The following is a 16,490-nucleotide window of genomic DNA, read 5'->3' as shown; positions in this document are numbered from 1 at the left end:
GAGGACCTCCAGGCATCCACCGCCGAGCTTGTCTACGGCCAGGCGCTACGCATCCCGGGCGAATTCGTGCCCGACGCTACCCGTCCCTGGTCCGCAGCTCACCAGTGCTCGGACCTCCAGGAGGCCGCCCGGCGGTTTGCCCCCGTGCCAACGTCCCGCCACGGTGACCCCCAGTCCTACGTGCCCCCAGCGCTTCGCACAGCGGAGTACGTTTTTGTGCGTCATGACGCCCATCGGGGGCCACTCCGGCCGCCGTACGACGGGCCCTTCTGGGTCCTGCGACGGGACGACAAGTCATTCGTCATCGACATCAGCGGCAGGTCGGACCGGATTGCGGTGGACCGCCTCAAGCCGGAGCACGTGGACATGGACCAACCGCCACGGTTGGCCCTTCCACCGCGGCGAGGCCACCCCCCGTCCACGGTGCCCCCCACTCGGCCGCCCACCACCACACCGCACCCCCCCACGACCCGCCAGGGGTCGCTTCGGCCGGGTCATCAGGACCCCCCTTAAATTGACCCTGCCGGTGCAAGTCGATTCTGGGGGGACGTGTGTTGCGGCTACCGCTGGGTTTACACAATCGCCTTGCACCTACCAAGGACGCGGAGCGATCACCATGCCGGGCTTGTCCAGGACGCCCGGGCAGGCCCGCTCTCGACTTGCCAGGCCGCGTCCAGGACGCCCGGCCACGCCCCTTCTCGCCTTTCCCGGGCAAACGCTCCGGGATAATGTGTATATATATTGCTGCCCGATAAACGGGCTTTTGAAAGTACCCGAGTTGTTTTGTTTCAATAAAGAAACTCGGGCGAATTCCAGCTTTTTGTCGCGTCCATTCTTCCGATTACGTGGGAGCACTGCTCCTACAGTGGGCACATTTAATAACATGCGTCAATTACCTCCATCACGCATGGTAAAATGCTCATGTTTGGGAAGTTGTGATTAAATAACCTCATGTTAGTGAAAAAAAAAATTCCTCTCTCACTGTCTCTCTCTCTCTCTCTCTCTCTCTCTCTCTCGCCCAAAGAACACCGTCAGAGCGAGAAAGCAGAGAGCCATTTTCGATGCGATCTTCCCAATCATAATTAAAGTCCGCATTACTCTTGCTTTCTTTAGCACTTCACGTCTCTCTCTCATTTTACATGCTCATTTCAACAAGTACGCTCCATGGACCACAACGCTTCTTCCTCATCTTCCTTTTTACCTGATGCTCACTCCAGCAGTTGTGAAATGGCACAGACCGGCACAGCGTCCTTGGCACCAGATAGCTGCACACTGAGTTCCAAAATATTATAAAAGCCTCTCACATCAGGTGGACGAGTCCTTGAGGATCTCCGCAGACCAACGCGTGGGACAAACAGGGCCGAGGCAGTGTGAGCAAACGTGCAGTGCAGTTGGCAGAGTGAAGGAAAGAGACGTATGGAGTTAGTTCGGGTGCCGGGATGTGGCAATGATCACTTCAGCCGAAGCAATCCCAGGATCGCCAGGGCACGTACCAGACCCCAATCTATTTATTTCTACCTCTGAATTTGTTTCCTCCCCATATCCCCCAAATTATCTGTGTTTTCCCACCGTTCTATGTGGATCCCGTAGTGTATTCTGTGGAACGTGAATGCTGTAAGTGTACCAGGGTGATTATATTCGGTAGTGGTAAGGGGAAAGGAAATGTATACGTCCTTGGATCTATTTGACAACCTTCTGTATTTTGTTGGTACCTTCTGTTTCATGAATGCACTCGGAGGGGGAGTAAATATGCTTCGAAGGATTTCCGGTTCCGGGATAGCCGGAAGAAGGACCAGTTGGATATACGGTTGCTTTTTGAATAAGGAGAATTGACTTGGAATCCAAACATCTCGGATGTATTTTCTCCTGCACTAAAACATATCGCCTTTGCTCCAAACTTCTTGTCATCGGCCTTGTCTCCGTGCCATACAACAGGGCCGGCCTCACTAGCATTCCGTACACCTCACCGTTCAGTCTCATCTGCATCTTTCCATCACAAAGCACTCCTGAAATTCTTCCAGTTCCTCCATCCTCCCTGTATCCTGATGCTCATCTCCAAATGTAACTCACCATTCTCCCTGCACCACTGACCCAAGAAGATACATGAACTTCTGCACCTCCTTCATCTTTTCCCCTTGCATCGACCACCACTCTATTTCCCGTTAAAGGTCACGTGGTTCGGCCACCATCTTGGAAAAATCGAAAAAATTTGCACCTCTATATCTCCGAAAGTGCTGAATAGAAAAAATTGAGACATGGCTCATTGTAAAGAACTCTAAATGGGGAATAAGATATGTTAATGATGATGTCATAGGTGCCTCCATTATGATGTCATAATTCGACAATTACAAAACTTCATCCTATCAAGATAAAATTTCTTGAGTGCCATGTCGGCATAAACTGGTGAACAAAAAAACCCAATGATGACGTCATCGGTCACGTGGTTCGGCCGCCATCTTGGAAAACCGAAAAACCTTGCACCTCTATATCTCCAAAAGCATTGAATAGAAAAAATTAAGACATGGCTCATTGTAAAGAACTCTCCATGGGGAATAAAATATGTTAATGATGATGTCATATGTGCCTCCATTATGACGTCATAAATCGACAAGTACAAAACTTCATCCGATCAAGATGAAATTTCTTGAGGATAATCGAGGAATACATTAGTTTAGGAAAAAAATAATGATGACGTCATCGGTCACGTGGTTCAGCCGCCATATTTGTTTTAACACAAAAGCCTTAGAAACCACTGAAAATACATCCTGGCGAGGGTTTGCAATCTCTGATTGTTCTTTCTTGTTTCCCCTTGCATAGACCACCACTCTATTTCCCCTCTGCATCTTCACTACTAACTGTACTCATGTATTCTGTCTTTGATAGACTAATCTTCAGACCTCGATCTTCCAATGCCTTCCTTCACACTTCCAATTTCAAATCGAAATCTTTCTTACTTTCAGAAGACAATAAGCAATCAGTTATTGCTGTGTCATACGTATCAAATAAAGTGAGGACGGAGGGGAGTGGAGGAGTATCGAGGTCAAGGCAGGGCAGGACTAATCTTCATGCCTTATAAACCTCATCAGACCTCATCCCTTCTAAAGGGAAAAGGAGGAGACCAACAACAAGAAAGTGAGAGAAACTACAGATCATAAAGTACTTTAACAAAATATTTCTTTAATACACCGACATTTACAATGGTATTATAAAAATTCAAAGGTGCCAAAGGTTTATACTTTATCGTTATTGAGTGCTGACTTCAATTTCAAACACTTTTTTCAGGAGCTGCTACACATTTCATTGCCCTCTATGATTTTGAAGCAAGGCTTCCTGAAGATTTGACTTTCAAAAAGGGAGACCGTTTCCACGTCATCAATTCGTGAGTTTTCCATCTATAAGCTTACGATGAGTTTAAAAGGGAATGAGATAACTATCCAGACTGAGCAAACAAAGGAAAAAGGTTGTGTGTGTTTCATTGTTGTTGTTGCTGTTATTCTTGCATAGCCCCAGACAGTTCGCTCGAACAAGCTCGCGGCATGGAGACAGCCGATTGATCTCCCAGGAGCGACCTAGAGATCCCCCACATCCAGGATGGTGTACCCCCACCTTCAGGAAGTCAGGTCCACGACAGAGCTAGAGAGAGAAAGACAAGAGGGAAAGGGTCGGTCCATGGGGACCAATCGGCACTCTGACCATGGCTGCGCTGTCCTGACCAATCCAGGCAGCAGGGAAGAATTGGGAAGATTTGGCCTCCGACTTGCGTTTGGGGGTACAGCCACCGTGAAGAGGCGTCCCCGATAGTTGTGTTTCATTGTTATCTCCATATGTGGGTTTCAGAAAGTGTATCAGAGTCCTCCCAGGTCTTGAAGAATCCACTTCCGTTTCAGTAAGAGATCATGATTCATGAACCAATTTGTGAAGTTTTCTTGTTCTCAAAGTTTTCTTCCGCTGGCTCTTTTGAGGATTGTCTCCAAGCCCCGGACAGCTTCCAGCTGCAGTTTATTTGTCGTAATAGTCCCAAGGATGGTTGTTAAGATCTCCATGAAGTTCGTCTTCACCATTCCTGCCTTTTTTTTTTAATTTCCTTGATATAATTTAACTTGGCCCCCCGTGGTTATGTGACGTGCCGCATGGTGAAATACCGTACAACCGGCACACGAGTATACCCCGCAGTTGGAATTTTTGAATCTAATTTAATGTATAACCCACGGGTTATTTGCGGGAGAATACGGAACATCCCTTCTGTTCCGCCTCTAGGCCTCCGTCTTGTGTTAGGTAGTGGTACATCATTTCTGTGCTTATTCCCCTCAGAAGTTTGTTTGTTGTTGGTAGATATGTTATTGGTCTATACTTGTGAGGTAGTTGGGTTTCTTCAGATTTGGGGATGAGGAAGGAGTTACCTTCTGTGAGCCACTTAACAGTTACCTACTCCCCTTGGATACGTTTGTTGAATGCTCGAGCGTAGTGATTGTGGAGAGCACCTGCTTGCTTTAGCCAGAAGATGGAATTCCATCTGGGCTTGGGCTTTGAAAGTTTGCCATTTTTGCGAGCTGTTTTATCTTTCTTTCATCAAATATCACTGCATGGAAACATTTCCTTCATATGTTTTTTATGACTCCGCCGACAAAGTCGCCGGAGGCATTATGTTTTCGGAGGTTTTCCCTCCGTCCGTCCGTCCGTCCGTACGGGCTAAACCTCGTTTTTCTCAGCAACCATATGTCCGATTGAGACTAAACTTTCAGGGTAGGAGTCACACCTATGCAGAATGTTTCTTTGATAATCGTGATGTCATAGGTTACGTGGTATGGCAGCCATCTTGGATTAAAAGCAAATAATTAAAAAATATTTCTCGGAAACCGCTGAATGGAAAAATTTGAAACTTGGCACATTGTCAAGTACTCCCAATGGGGAACAAAAGCATGATGATTATGACATCATAGGTGAAGTGGTATACCAGCCAAAAAATCTTGAATCAAATGCGTTATCCAAAAAATCTGAAATAGCATGCATATGATATATGACCCATTTGCATTTAAATATTAAATTTATGACATCATAGGTCACATGGTTTGGCAGCCTTATTGGATCGAAGGAAAATATTAAATAATTATATCTCTGAAACCGCTCACCCTATCGATGCGAAATTTTACAATTATCATCTAACAGCACTGTTGCATATAGCTTGAAAATGATGATGTCATAGGTCACGTGGTTTGGCAGCCATCTTGGATAGAAAAACGAACCTTATCCAATCAACACGAAACTTCACAAACGTGATCCCCAACCCATACATATGCATAGTGATGGCATCTACCCGTTGTGGGACTATGCGAAGGCATATTGGCGACACAGTCACATTGTTCTAGTTTTCTCCAGGTGTGGATCCAATCTGCCCCCTTGTTGTGTTATTTTGGGTCCTCATATATTCCCTTCCAGAAAAGGAATCTATTGGGACAAAATGGTCCAGATAGATTCCTTTTCCACTGAAGGTGGATGGAGGTTATGTTTTCACCCCTGTCTGTTTGTTTTTGTGTCTGTTTGTTTTTTGTCTGTGAACAGGATGCATCAAATGGTTGTGGACAGATTCGGATGAAACTTGGTGGACAGTTTGGGTGTGTCACAAGGACAAATAGATTCAATTTTAGTGAAGATCTGAATGCGGATCTGCATCAGAGAATTCAATTTTTTTAAAGTGAATCTTCATCATTAAGGGATAGGGCCAAAAACAATATATACATTATATCTCAAAAAGTTATGGACGGATTTGGACGAATCTTTGGGGGTGAGTTGGTTAGATGACAAGAACAAGCCGATTAGATTTTTGATGTCCGATTCAAATTCGGCCTATCAGTGGGGTACAAAGTGTAAACGGTTGAGCTTGATGAAGGTATGCGCTCTAACGAGTTAGAGCCTCTATCGAGACAATCCTGTCAATTGTTGTATTTGGCCTGTTTACTTTCTCAGTTGGTCTCTTTATGTCTCTAGGTCTCAAAGTATCTACCTTCATGTGTGTGTATGCGTGTGTGTATTATGTGTGTATATGATATGTATAAAATGTCACGTATAATATGTGTATGATCACACATTATTTTGATATACCATTTATCACAGAATAAAAGATAACCTCCAAAAAAATTTTTTCCTTTGTTCCTTTCCATGTGTAAAGTGTTGTCCTTTGCCCACCTTCCAGGTGTACTATCTCCATAAGAAATTGAACTTAAAGATAAAGCATTATTATCTGTAGATCCTCAGTGCATTGTAGGCTGCATCCCATAGATTTCTGCATCTTGAATGTGTAGATATCACATCGACATTTGATGTGATGCAGTAACAGCATATCTAATGGCTGCAGTTGTAAGATTTGGTCGAGGCCACCCTGATAGCATGTTACCCCACATTGATCACATGACTTCACTCTGTCGCACAGAACCGACGAATGGTGGGAAGCACGATCCCTTGAAACTGGTCTTATGGGCTACGTCCCCAGCAACTACATCGCTCCTGCAAACTCTGTCAAGGCTGAAGAGTGAGTCAGTCGCCTTCCCTTCCATGTTGTGCACCGCTCCTTTCCTACTCCATCTCCAGGTGCTGCATGACGTCATAGCCGGGCATCGAAGGGGGCGGGGCGATGACGCACGCCAAAAGGGAGTATTCAGTTTTCATTCCGTTTGTTCGTGCTTGGCCAAAAAAAATTTTGGACAAGTATGTTGATCACTCCGGTTTGTATGTGTGTTTGTGTGTTTGTCTTTCCGCTCACTTATACTTGCCTACAGGTGACAATTTTAAACTGATCTTCACGAAACTTCACCAAATGGTAGAGTTGGTGGTCCGACAGAATCCTATTTATTTAAAAGGTCAAAAGGCCAACATAGGCCAAAGGTCAAAAGGCCAACATAGGCCAAAGGTCAACCACTTTTTATCGGATTTCTAAAATCCTAAATTTCCATCCGATTGACATGAAAATTGAATAGGATTTACATATCGGCTAACTGAATTCAACCACCAACTATTTTTGAGATCAACATAGGCCAAAAGGTCAACATAGGCCGAAGGTCAACAACTTTCTTTCAAATCACGAAAATCCTCAATTTTTATCTGATTGACTTGAAATTTGAATAGGAGTTTCATATCAGCTAACTGAATTCAACCACCAATTATATTTGAGGTCAGCATTGGCCTAAGGTCAACCACTTTCTTTCAAATCACTAATATCCTCAATTTTCATCCAATTAACTTAAAATTTGAAGACGATTTGCATATCAGGTCACATAATTCAACCACCAATTATTTGTGAGGTCAAAAGGATGCTCTACTGAGTGCCATTCTACTTTGCTCGCTTTTGCCACGTTGCTCTATGAGTGATTTTTTTTCATTTGTTTGTTTGTGCGGGCAACACCTCAGCCATCCGTTGAGCTAGGAAACTGATATTTGGACATGACAGTGACCTAGTGATTTGGCTGCAAAGGGTGTTTTTGATTTATTGATCCATCAATTAATCGATGAATTATTTATTGATTAACCAATTAATTGACTACTTATTTAATTTTTACCGAATAATAATTAATTGATAATTTAATTAATTTTCAAAAATTTATAGCTTCAGATGAAATACTGGTGTTTTGGGTATGCTTGGGTATTAGCCAAGGTTTGGTTTGGGTATGCTTGGGTATGGTTTGTGTATCAGCCAATTGATGAAGAAATTAATTATTTTACGATTATTATTTATTTATTTTAATTACACAATGAATCAATCAATTTATTGTACACCGCTCCCTCCCAATACAGTCTCTATGTGCTGCACGGCGGCATCATGGGGCACCTTTGGCACCCCGTACTCGGTCATGTGTGACAGCAATGATGCATGAAAGGCATCAATGGAAAGCTGAGGATCTCCTCATAATTGGTAAACCACATGTAAATTGTTGGTAAACCATATGTAACCACATGTAAATTGTGGCAATGCCGCGCTCAGGAGGATATGTTATTTATTTATTTGACATGGGGGCGGTGTACTTTGAATGTATCTGTACTTGTTACGGAAATTATTTCACTCTTCCCAATTCTAACCAATTTTTCTGAACTTCCTCTCCTAACTCAGCAAGTACGCATTTCTTAGCTCGAGGTTAAGGCCATTAAACATGATTATTAATAATGTTCATCCATGACAATGCACAGTTTCATTCTACACACAAAGCTCTGAATTTGGAATGACACGGAATAGTTTCATGTGGAACAAAATTTCATTTACCACAGTGTCATTCAATGTGTAGGATCCAAATGTGAGTTTTCAAATGTGAGTATCCCTTCAGATAAAGTGCCCTCCATAAGTATTTAAACAGTAAAGTCAATTTTATTATTGCTACATACCCAAGAAATTTGGATTTGAGATCAAAAGATGAATATGAGGCCAGACTACAAAAGGTCAGCTTTAATTTATTGGTATTTCTATGCATATATGTTTTACCATTGTAGAACAACAGCACTTCTTCTATTCAGTCCCCCCATTTTAGGTTGGCCCCCTCTGGTTATTTGACGTGCCATATGGTGAAATACCGTATAACTGGCACACGAGTATACCCCGTTACCCCGCAGTTGGAATTTTTGAAACTAATTTAATATATAGCCCATGCGTTATTTGCAGGTAAATACGGAACATCCCTTCTGTTCTGCCTCTAGGCCTCCATCTTGTGTTAGGTAGTGATACATATTTTCTGTGATGATTCCCATCAGAAGTTTGTATGTTGTTGGTAGTGTGATGATTCCCATCAGAAGTTTGTATGTTGTTGGTAGATATGTTATTGGTCTATACTTGTGAGGTGGTTGGCTTCTTCAGATGTTGGGATGAGGAAGGTGTTACCTTCTGTGAGCCATCAATTACCTACTGCCCTCAGATACGTTTGTTAAATGTTCGAGCGTAGTGATTGTAGGCACCTCATAAGCTACCGTCTGTCCCCCTTCATAAAGGTAGACTTTAAAGGCCAATATTTTAACAGGAATATGTGTTCACTACGGCCTATTTTTGAGGATAAAACAAACTCGAAAAAAAAAATTCCATGAAGGAGTAATTTTGTCTCTTCTATTGTAATTGTAGACGGTGGCTTTCAAACCAAGCCTCAAGGGCGGTGAACAGAAGCATTTAAAAATAAAATAAAAATAAATACAAAGTGCAGGGAGGTGAAATTCGCTGCACATGATGTGCAACGTGCAGAGTAAAATGAGTGTTCATTTACATTCGTAGGATGGCTAATAAATAAAGAAGATGTAAGCACATCTGATACTAGGCCGAGGCTTTAGACTTTGGCACGCTCATGAGGCTGCACTGTCGAGTAAACTTCCAAGCCGTCATTTTGACGGGGTTTTTACTAGTTATTTAATAAATATTGTATTCCATAGTTAGTCCACAGATACAATTCATTACGTACAAAGCTTTTCGAAGTAGGCCGATTGTTTAATTACATAGTTGAAAAAGAGTTAACGTGTCTTAAATAAACTATTTAGATACACCCTGGGAATATGAAAAAGTATAATTTGACTACAGTTTCATCGCTAACTTCAGTTTTCAGTCACCGTACTTTTACTAAATAATAAGAAATAACTAGTTCCCCAGTAAGGAAAGCTGCCCTCAATCCTCTCCTCTCTCTCCTCCCTCCTCTCCACCCTCCACCCCTCTCTTTTTCCCCTCTCTCTTTTTACCCTCTCTCTTTTTCCCCTCTCTCTTTTTCCCCTCTCTCTTTTTCCCCTCTCTCTTTTTCCCCTCTCTCTTTTCCCCCTCTCTCTTTTCCCCCTCTCTCTTTTTCCCCTCTCTCTTTTTCCCCTCTCTCTTTTTCTCCTCTCTCTTTTTCTCCTCTCTCTTTTTCCCCTCTCTCTTTTTCCCCTCTCTTTTTCCCCTCTCTCTTTTTCCCCTCTCTCTTTTTCTCCTCTCTCTTTTTCTCCTCTCTCTTTTTCCCCTCTCTCTTTTTCCCCTCTCTTTTTCCCCTCTCTCTTTTTCCCCTCTCTCTTTTTCCCCTCTCTCTTTTTCCCCTCTCTCTTTTTCCCCTCTCTCCTTTTCCCCTCTCTCTTTTTCCCCTCTCTCCTTTTCCCCTCTCTCTGCGTCTGACCAGATACATTCAAAACGGGTATTAGAATGCACTTTCTTTTCCAATAAAACGCCAATATCCGTGCAATTTTCTCAACCTTTGCTACAACCGAGTCAAGAAGGTGAAAGAACATAGACCTTTCGCAACTCACCTTCGCAACGCACATCTATCCCCATGTACACGACATGCTGAACAGAATACTCCAGTATAACTACGTAACTTTGGTGTCATGATACTTTGGTATGCTCCTGCAGATGGTACTTTGGAAGCATGACCCGTAAGGATGCGGAGAGGACATTGCTAAGGCCGGAGAACACCGCAGGGACATTCCTTGTACGTGAGAGCGAAACCACACGAGGTACGTGGACTACAGGTGGAAGCATGTTCTAACACAGATACAATGTCGCAGAATGTTGTGCGAGACGTCAGTATGTGTGAGCAATTGGGACTTTCTGCTCTGAATTGTTTGGTGTATATTTCGTCTGAAGCTTGCTGGTTCACAGGTGTTGAGTGCAAAGAGAGCTGGCCTGAGATGTCTGCTTCTGGATTTGATTCTGATGTGACCAAAGTTTCCATTCAGGTGAAGTGTAACCAGGAGACATTTTTACCTCTGCCATCGAAGGTGTATTCACCACTGATGTTTTCCTGTGAGCAGGATATCTCAAAAAGTTATGGACGGATTCGGACAAAACTTGCTGGTTAGTTTGGGGATGTGACAAGAATGAATTGGTTTGATTTTGGTGAAGATCCAGATCCGGAGAGTTTGTTTGATGAACAATGATGTTTGTTTGTTTGTTTGTTTGTTTGATGATGATGATGATGTTTTGTTTGTTGTTTGTTTGTTTGATGATGTTTTGATGTTTGATGAATGTTTGTTTGATGAACAATAACCTATGCAAAGGTTATTTAGTTTGACAATTTACATGTGGTTTACCAATTATGAGGAGATCCTCAGCTTTCCATTGATGCTTTTCATGCATCATTGCTGTCACACATGACCGAGTACATGTTCATTGAAAATTACAAGTTCAAATCGCATTTTTACAAGTTTGGCTAATCGGTACAAGACAGTTTGAAATGGACACAATACTTGTCGACTGCCAAGTTGATTATGTAAAATTGTTAAGCTGGTCTGGTAATCGTCGGTTGAATCATCCTTTGTTTAAGATGGGTATTTAAGATGGGCCTACAGTGTATGGGTTTAGAGACAGTCTGAGTCATTGAAAAGATGATTCCACTTCCGACTGAACAGTGGACCTTCGTGGATACAACCTTTCACCAAACTGGAAGTTTGCAGCAAACTCGTGATGCGTTCAGGGAACGTTTCACAGAACGGGAGCCTCCAGCAGGAAAAACCATCTGGGCGAATGTTAGAAAATACCAAGAGCATGGCACAAGCCTCAACCGCAACAAGGAGAATTCTGGTAGGAGGCGCACTGGGCGATCGGAAATGAACATTGCAGCAGAAAGGCAGCACGTTTTGGAGCATCCTAGGGATACCAGCGCAAGACGAAATGGGACGGGATTGCCTTTGGCAACATGCAACCGAATCTAAAGACTGGACCTCCACCAACATCCATATCAGATTCACATCCGGCATCAACTTACGCCAGGTGATTTTGCCAGGAGGCTGGTGCTTGCCAGGTGGTTGATAGCACGTTGCGAAGCAGATGTCAATTTCCTGCAGTATCTCGTTATCGGCGACGAAGCTGCTTTCGCCATGGATGGCAAGGTCAATACCCATAATTTCTTGAATATGCACCAACAGGACAACCCCTGGAATTTAATTTTAACACCAACATGAATCGACAAAAGTGGACTGTTTGGTTGGGACTTTGTGGAAGTGGTCAGGTGATCAGACCATTTTTCTTTCAAAGGAATGTCAATGGTAACAGGTATCTGCAGATGATCAATGATGAAGTTTCACCGCAGCTGGAGGAGAACTTTGAGCGACAGGTTCGTGGTGTCTTCAGATATCTCTGGTGGGCCCAAGACGGCACCCCAGCACATCGTCTTATTGCTGTCCGAGATCGACTGAGGGAACTCTTTGGAGACCAAGTCATCGCCCTCAACCATGCAGTCGAATGGCCGCCAAGATCACCTGTCCTCACACCATGTGATTATTTCCTTTGGGTACATTTAAAGAACAAGGTGTTCATAACTCCTCCCCGTGATCTTGACGAATTGCAGGGCCGTATTCGACATGAAGTGGATACTTTGCGCAATGACCCGGCTATGGTGAGACGAGCAGTTCAGGGCTTGCTCCACCGCTGTGAGCTTTGTGTTGAAAGGGGAGTTGGACATATTGAAGGTGTGGGTGCATAAAGGCCAGTCATTCCTGAGAAAAGTTCACATCTGACGTTCATTTTGCACCAATTATCCTGACTTGCATCGATTAGCCAAACTTGTAAAAATGCGATTTGAAATTGTCATTTTCAATGAACATGTACTCGGTCATGTGTGACAGCAATGATGCATGGAAGGTATCAATGGAAAGCTGAGGATCTCCTCTTAATTAGTAAACCACATGTAGATTGTCAAAATAAATAACCTTTGCATATTAACCCCTTGAATTCGGATTACCTTTTTTTTGATACGCACTGTATAGCAGGATATCTTCCATCCTTTTGCTTACTTCAAACGACACCACAGCCGACTCCACTTGTGAGAAGGCCGAATGCCTCGATTCGGTGTTTGCTTCCAAATATTGTGTCCCAAACCCCTCGCTCTCTGTAACCACCTGACCCAATCATACCCAACTGCTCCTGGACTCTGTGTCTTTTGCACCTGAGAAGGTGGATAAGTTTCTGGTAACCCTCGCCCCTGCACTGGACTGGATGGCATCAGCTTACGCGTCCTAAAAACCTGCTGTGCTGCCCTTGCACATCCTCTCTCTGCCCATTTCAGCCTGTCATTTGCTCTAGGTCATCTTCCATCTGCTTGGAAATCCACCAACATCACTGCACCACATAAAAAGGTGCAAAAACGGATCCCCTCAACTACAGACCTATCAGCTTACTTCCAATCATCAGCAAGGTCACAGAATCCATCATGGCAGTTTCTATGAAATCCCTTTTCTCCAACAACCTCAAGTCAGAATTCCAATTTAGATTCACAGCAGGTCTCTCCACCTTGGATTTGTTGCTTCTACTCACCCAACAATGGATGGAGGCCCTCAATGTCAGACATCAGATCAGGGCCGTCTCCCTGGACATATCTTGAGCTTTCGACACAGTCTACCATTCCGCCTTGCTCTCCAAACTTTCTGACTTTATCACATTTTTTAACACAACAAAATGTGAAAAATTCAAGGGGTGTGAATACTTTCTGAAGGCACTTTCATACTTATTTAGAACTGCCGATTGTAATTTTAATAGGTCTAGTGGGTGGGTAGATGACGTGTCGGGTATATATCATCCACGTCATGATACTTGTTTGGAGGTACAAAACTGACATGTCTGGTACATGATTTGTTTTTTTTTTGTGTGTAGAAGGGGGTTAAAAACAATGGCAGGCCATGTAAATGGCAGCCATTTTGAAATAAATAAATTAATACATAGGGCTCTGTCCATTTTTTTTTGGCATAATATGATCAGCACTTTGGAAGTATTGATGGACGATGACAGATACATTTTTATACGAATGGTAAAAATATACACCATGATGTTTTCACACCGCCACAGGTGTCTTTGCGATCTCGATTCTTGATGAGGACGAAACTAAAGGAGGAAAGGTGAAACATTACAAGATTAGACGGTTGGACAATGGAGGCCACTACATCACAAACCGAGTTCATTTCGACACCATCACCGAGTTGGTGCAACATTACTCCAGTGAGGACAGTGAGGACAGTACGATGGAACTGGATGAATTTTGTGTGCGAATTGTTTAGGACAGAAACACGTCGCCGACATAAACGAGGCTTCTGGGACACTTTGTTCCAGAAACGTCCGATGGCCTTTGTCACAAGCTCACTCGGCCGTGTGATGGAAGAGCGCCGCAGACGCTGGGCCTGGCACGAGACATGTGGGAGATCGACAGGAGTACGCTCCATCTGGACATGAAGCTTGGCTCAGGGTGTTTCGGTGATGTGTGGATGGGTGAGGCCTACCATGCACCACTTTCCAAAATGAGCCAAGCTTTGAGGCCTACCATGCACCACTTTCCTTGATTTTACATCGTAATGTGTCAAAACATGCACAGCAGGTACATTTCTTGTGGTATTTTTTTGTGATTTGAATTTGGGTATCGTCATGTTTTGCTGCGTTTGACCGGTAGGGACGTGGAATGGCACAACTCGCGTGGCAGTGAAGACTTTGCGTGAGGGAGCAATGGCTCCGGCGGCCTTCCTGCAGGAAGCTCAAGTCATGAAACGGCTGCGCCATGAGCGCCTCGTGCAGCTCTACGCCGTCGTGTCGGACGAGCCGATCTACATCGTGACGGAATACATGAGTGGAGGTTTGAACAAACTCGACATTCAACAAAACGCAACATACACATCAGAGAATCAGCTCAATTAATATAATTTAGCATTAGTAATGAGAACATATTTTGTTTTGGATTAAACCAAAGCTGAACCGATACAGTAATCGGTGTACTATGTGGTAACTGTTACCACACACAAAGTTTCACCAATATAAGCTGACACCGATACAACATACCAATGTATGTTTGTACATATTATGGTTGTTTGCATGCATGGATGTACATATGTATGTATGTTTGTTTGTATGTGTTTATGTATGTATGTATGTCTGTATGTATGTGTATGTATGTATGTATGTATGTATGTATGTATGTATGTATATGAATGTATGTATGTATGTATGTATGTATGTATGTATGTATGTATGTGCATGTATGTATGTGTATGTATGTATATTGTCGCGCAACTCCGATTAACACCAGAGTTGCGGATTGCCGATCACGAAGGCTTTAACTCCCGAGGCGGAAACTCAATGGCGGATTCCAAAACCAAAAGCCCCAAGCGCACGGAATGGAGGGGAATGGCGAGAGCCCTGCAGCCTTAACTATCAAATCAATCAGGAAACTGCGTTCAGGTATATGTACAGAAAGTAATATAAGGGTTTATTGGGAAAAGCAAGGACAGGAAAAAGCACGATAATAAAATAAAGTAGCTAAATTGGGATCCCACACACAACAGATTTCAAACACGAGACGAGGGAGATGAATTACGAAAGAAACACGTCTTTTGTGCAAAATGTATGCGGAGCTCGGGCTTATCTGTCTCGTCGTCTTCCTTGTCTGCTGTCCAACACCGCTCTGCCCGGCCCGACCGCACACCACGAGGTCCTTCGCTCCAAGTCCCACAAGGCCTCGCTCCAAGCGCCACGCGTCCTACGCAGGCTAGCGGCTCCACACGAGGTCGACTCAGACCAAAGTCCTGCCGCATCTCAAACCCAACTGCTCAAAACGGACTTGGGCTCTGCACTGCACTGCCAGGAATCCAACTGCTCGGGATCAACTGCCAACTCTGCCCATGCGCACCTCAAATGAACTGCCTGGCATTCTTCGAACTGACCTTCTCAACTGCACAATGGCGTTTGGCAACTAACTTCCAACTGCTCCGTTCCGAACTGCCTGTGCATACGAACTGCTCCAAAATGGCACTCAGCAACTGCTCGTACGAACTGCACTCGTATCAACTCTCAATCACGTTCTCTCAACTCCGCGCCAGGAATGTCACTGCTCAACTGCACACGCCGAGTCTCAACTGCCCGAAATGGCGTCCGGCCCTCGTTAATCAACACGTGCGCACCTCAACCGAACTCTCTCAACTCAACTGGCTCTCAATTCAACACCAACTGCTCTGGACTCCACTGCCAACTCTGCCCGTGCACACCTCAAACGAACTGCCTGGCGTTCTTCGATCTGACCTTCTCAACTGCGCAATGGCGTTCGGAAACTCGCAACTTCCAACTCTCTGTCAACTGCGCAATGGCGTTCGGCAACTAACTCTTACGAACTGCACTCGTGTCAACTCTCGATCACGTTCTCGACTGCGCGCCAGGAATGTAGCTCTGCACAACTTCACACGCCGAGTCTCAACTCTCCTCTCTCCACTCAACTCAGGAATCGAACTCTCTGAAATGGCGTCCGGCCCCGTTAATATCCCCGGCCGGTGACGTCAGCATTGGCGCACTGCAACCAATCAGAGCCTCCCCCAACTCGTCCAGGGGCACGCACACTGCGTCACTCTCACTCCCGTCCTTTGTTCCTTGTTCCTTGTGTTGTAGCACGTGCTATGTGAGACGGATATGCCTCTCGGGGGTGTAAATGGTGGCGGCCATTATCGGCGGTGTCCTGGCCTGATTTCTTCCTCAGTCATGTCAGGGGGGAAGGGCGTTATTAGTGTTGTACTAAGGGATCCTAACTAAGTGTCTAAGTGATGTG

At 44.2% G+C, this 16,490-nt stretch overlaps 1 protein-coding gene across 1 annotated transcript in view; it reads left to right on the top strand.

Moving 5' to 3' along the window:
- The window catches only part of LOC137416787 (proto-oncogene tyrosine-protein kinase Src), a 55,471-nt gene that overhangs the window by 24,238 nt on the left and 14,743 nt on the right, over positions 1–16,490 (top strand). Inside the window, exons 3-8 of the mRNA XM_068102414.2 lie at positions 3,283–3,379; positions 6,428–6,526; positions 10,331–10,434; positions 13,760–13,909; positions 14,021–14,176; positions 14,355–14,534. Coding sequence (XP_067958515.2) covers positions 3,283–3,379; positions 6,428–6,526; positions 10,331–10,434; positions 13,760–13,909; positions 14,021–14,176; positions 14,355–14,534 — 786 coding nt within the window. The remainder of the gene's footprint in view (positions 1–3,282; positions 3,380–6,427; positions 6,527–10,330; positions 10,435–13,759; positions 13,910–14,020; positions 14,177–14,354; positions 14,535–16,490) is intronic.

Source organism: Myxine glutinosa, chromosome 1 (assembly GCF_964187855.1).
Source record: "Myxine glutinosa chromosome 1, kmMyxGlut1.1, whole genome shotgun sequence".
Taxonomy (NCBI): domain Eukaryota; kingdom Metazoa; phylum Chordata; class Myxini; order Myxiniformes; family Myxinidae; genus Myxine; species Myxine glutinosa.
Note: the sequence above shows the minus strand (reverse complement) of the source record. Positions and strands in the feature narration are given on the sequence as shown.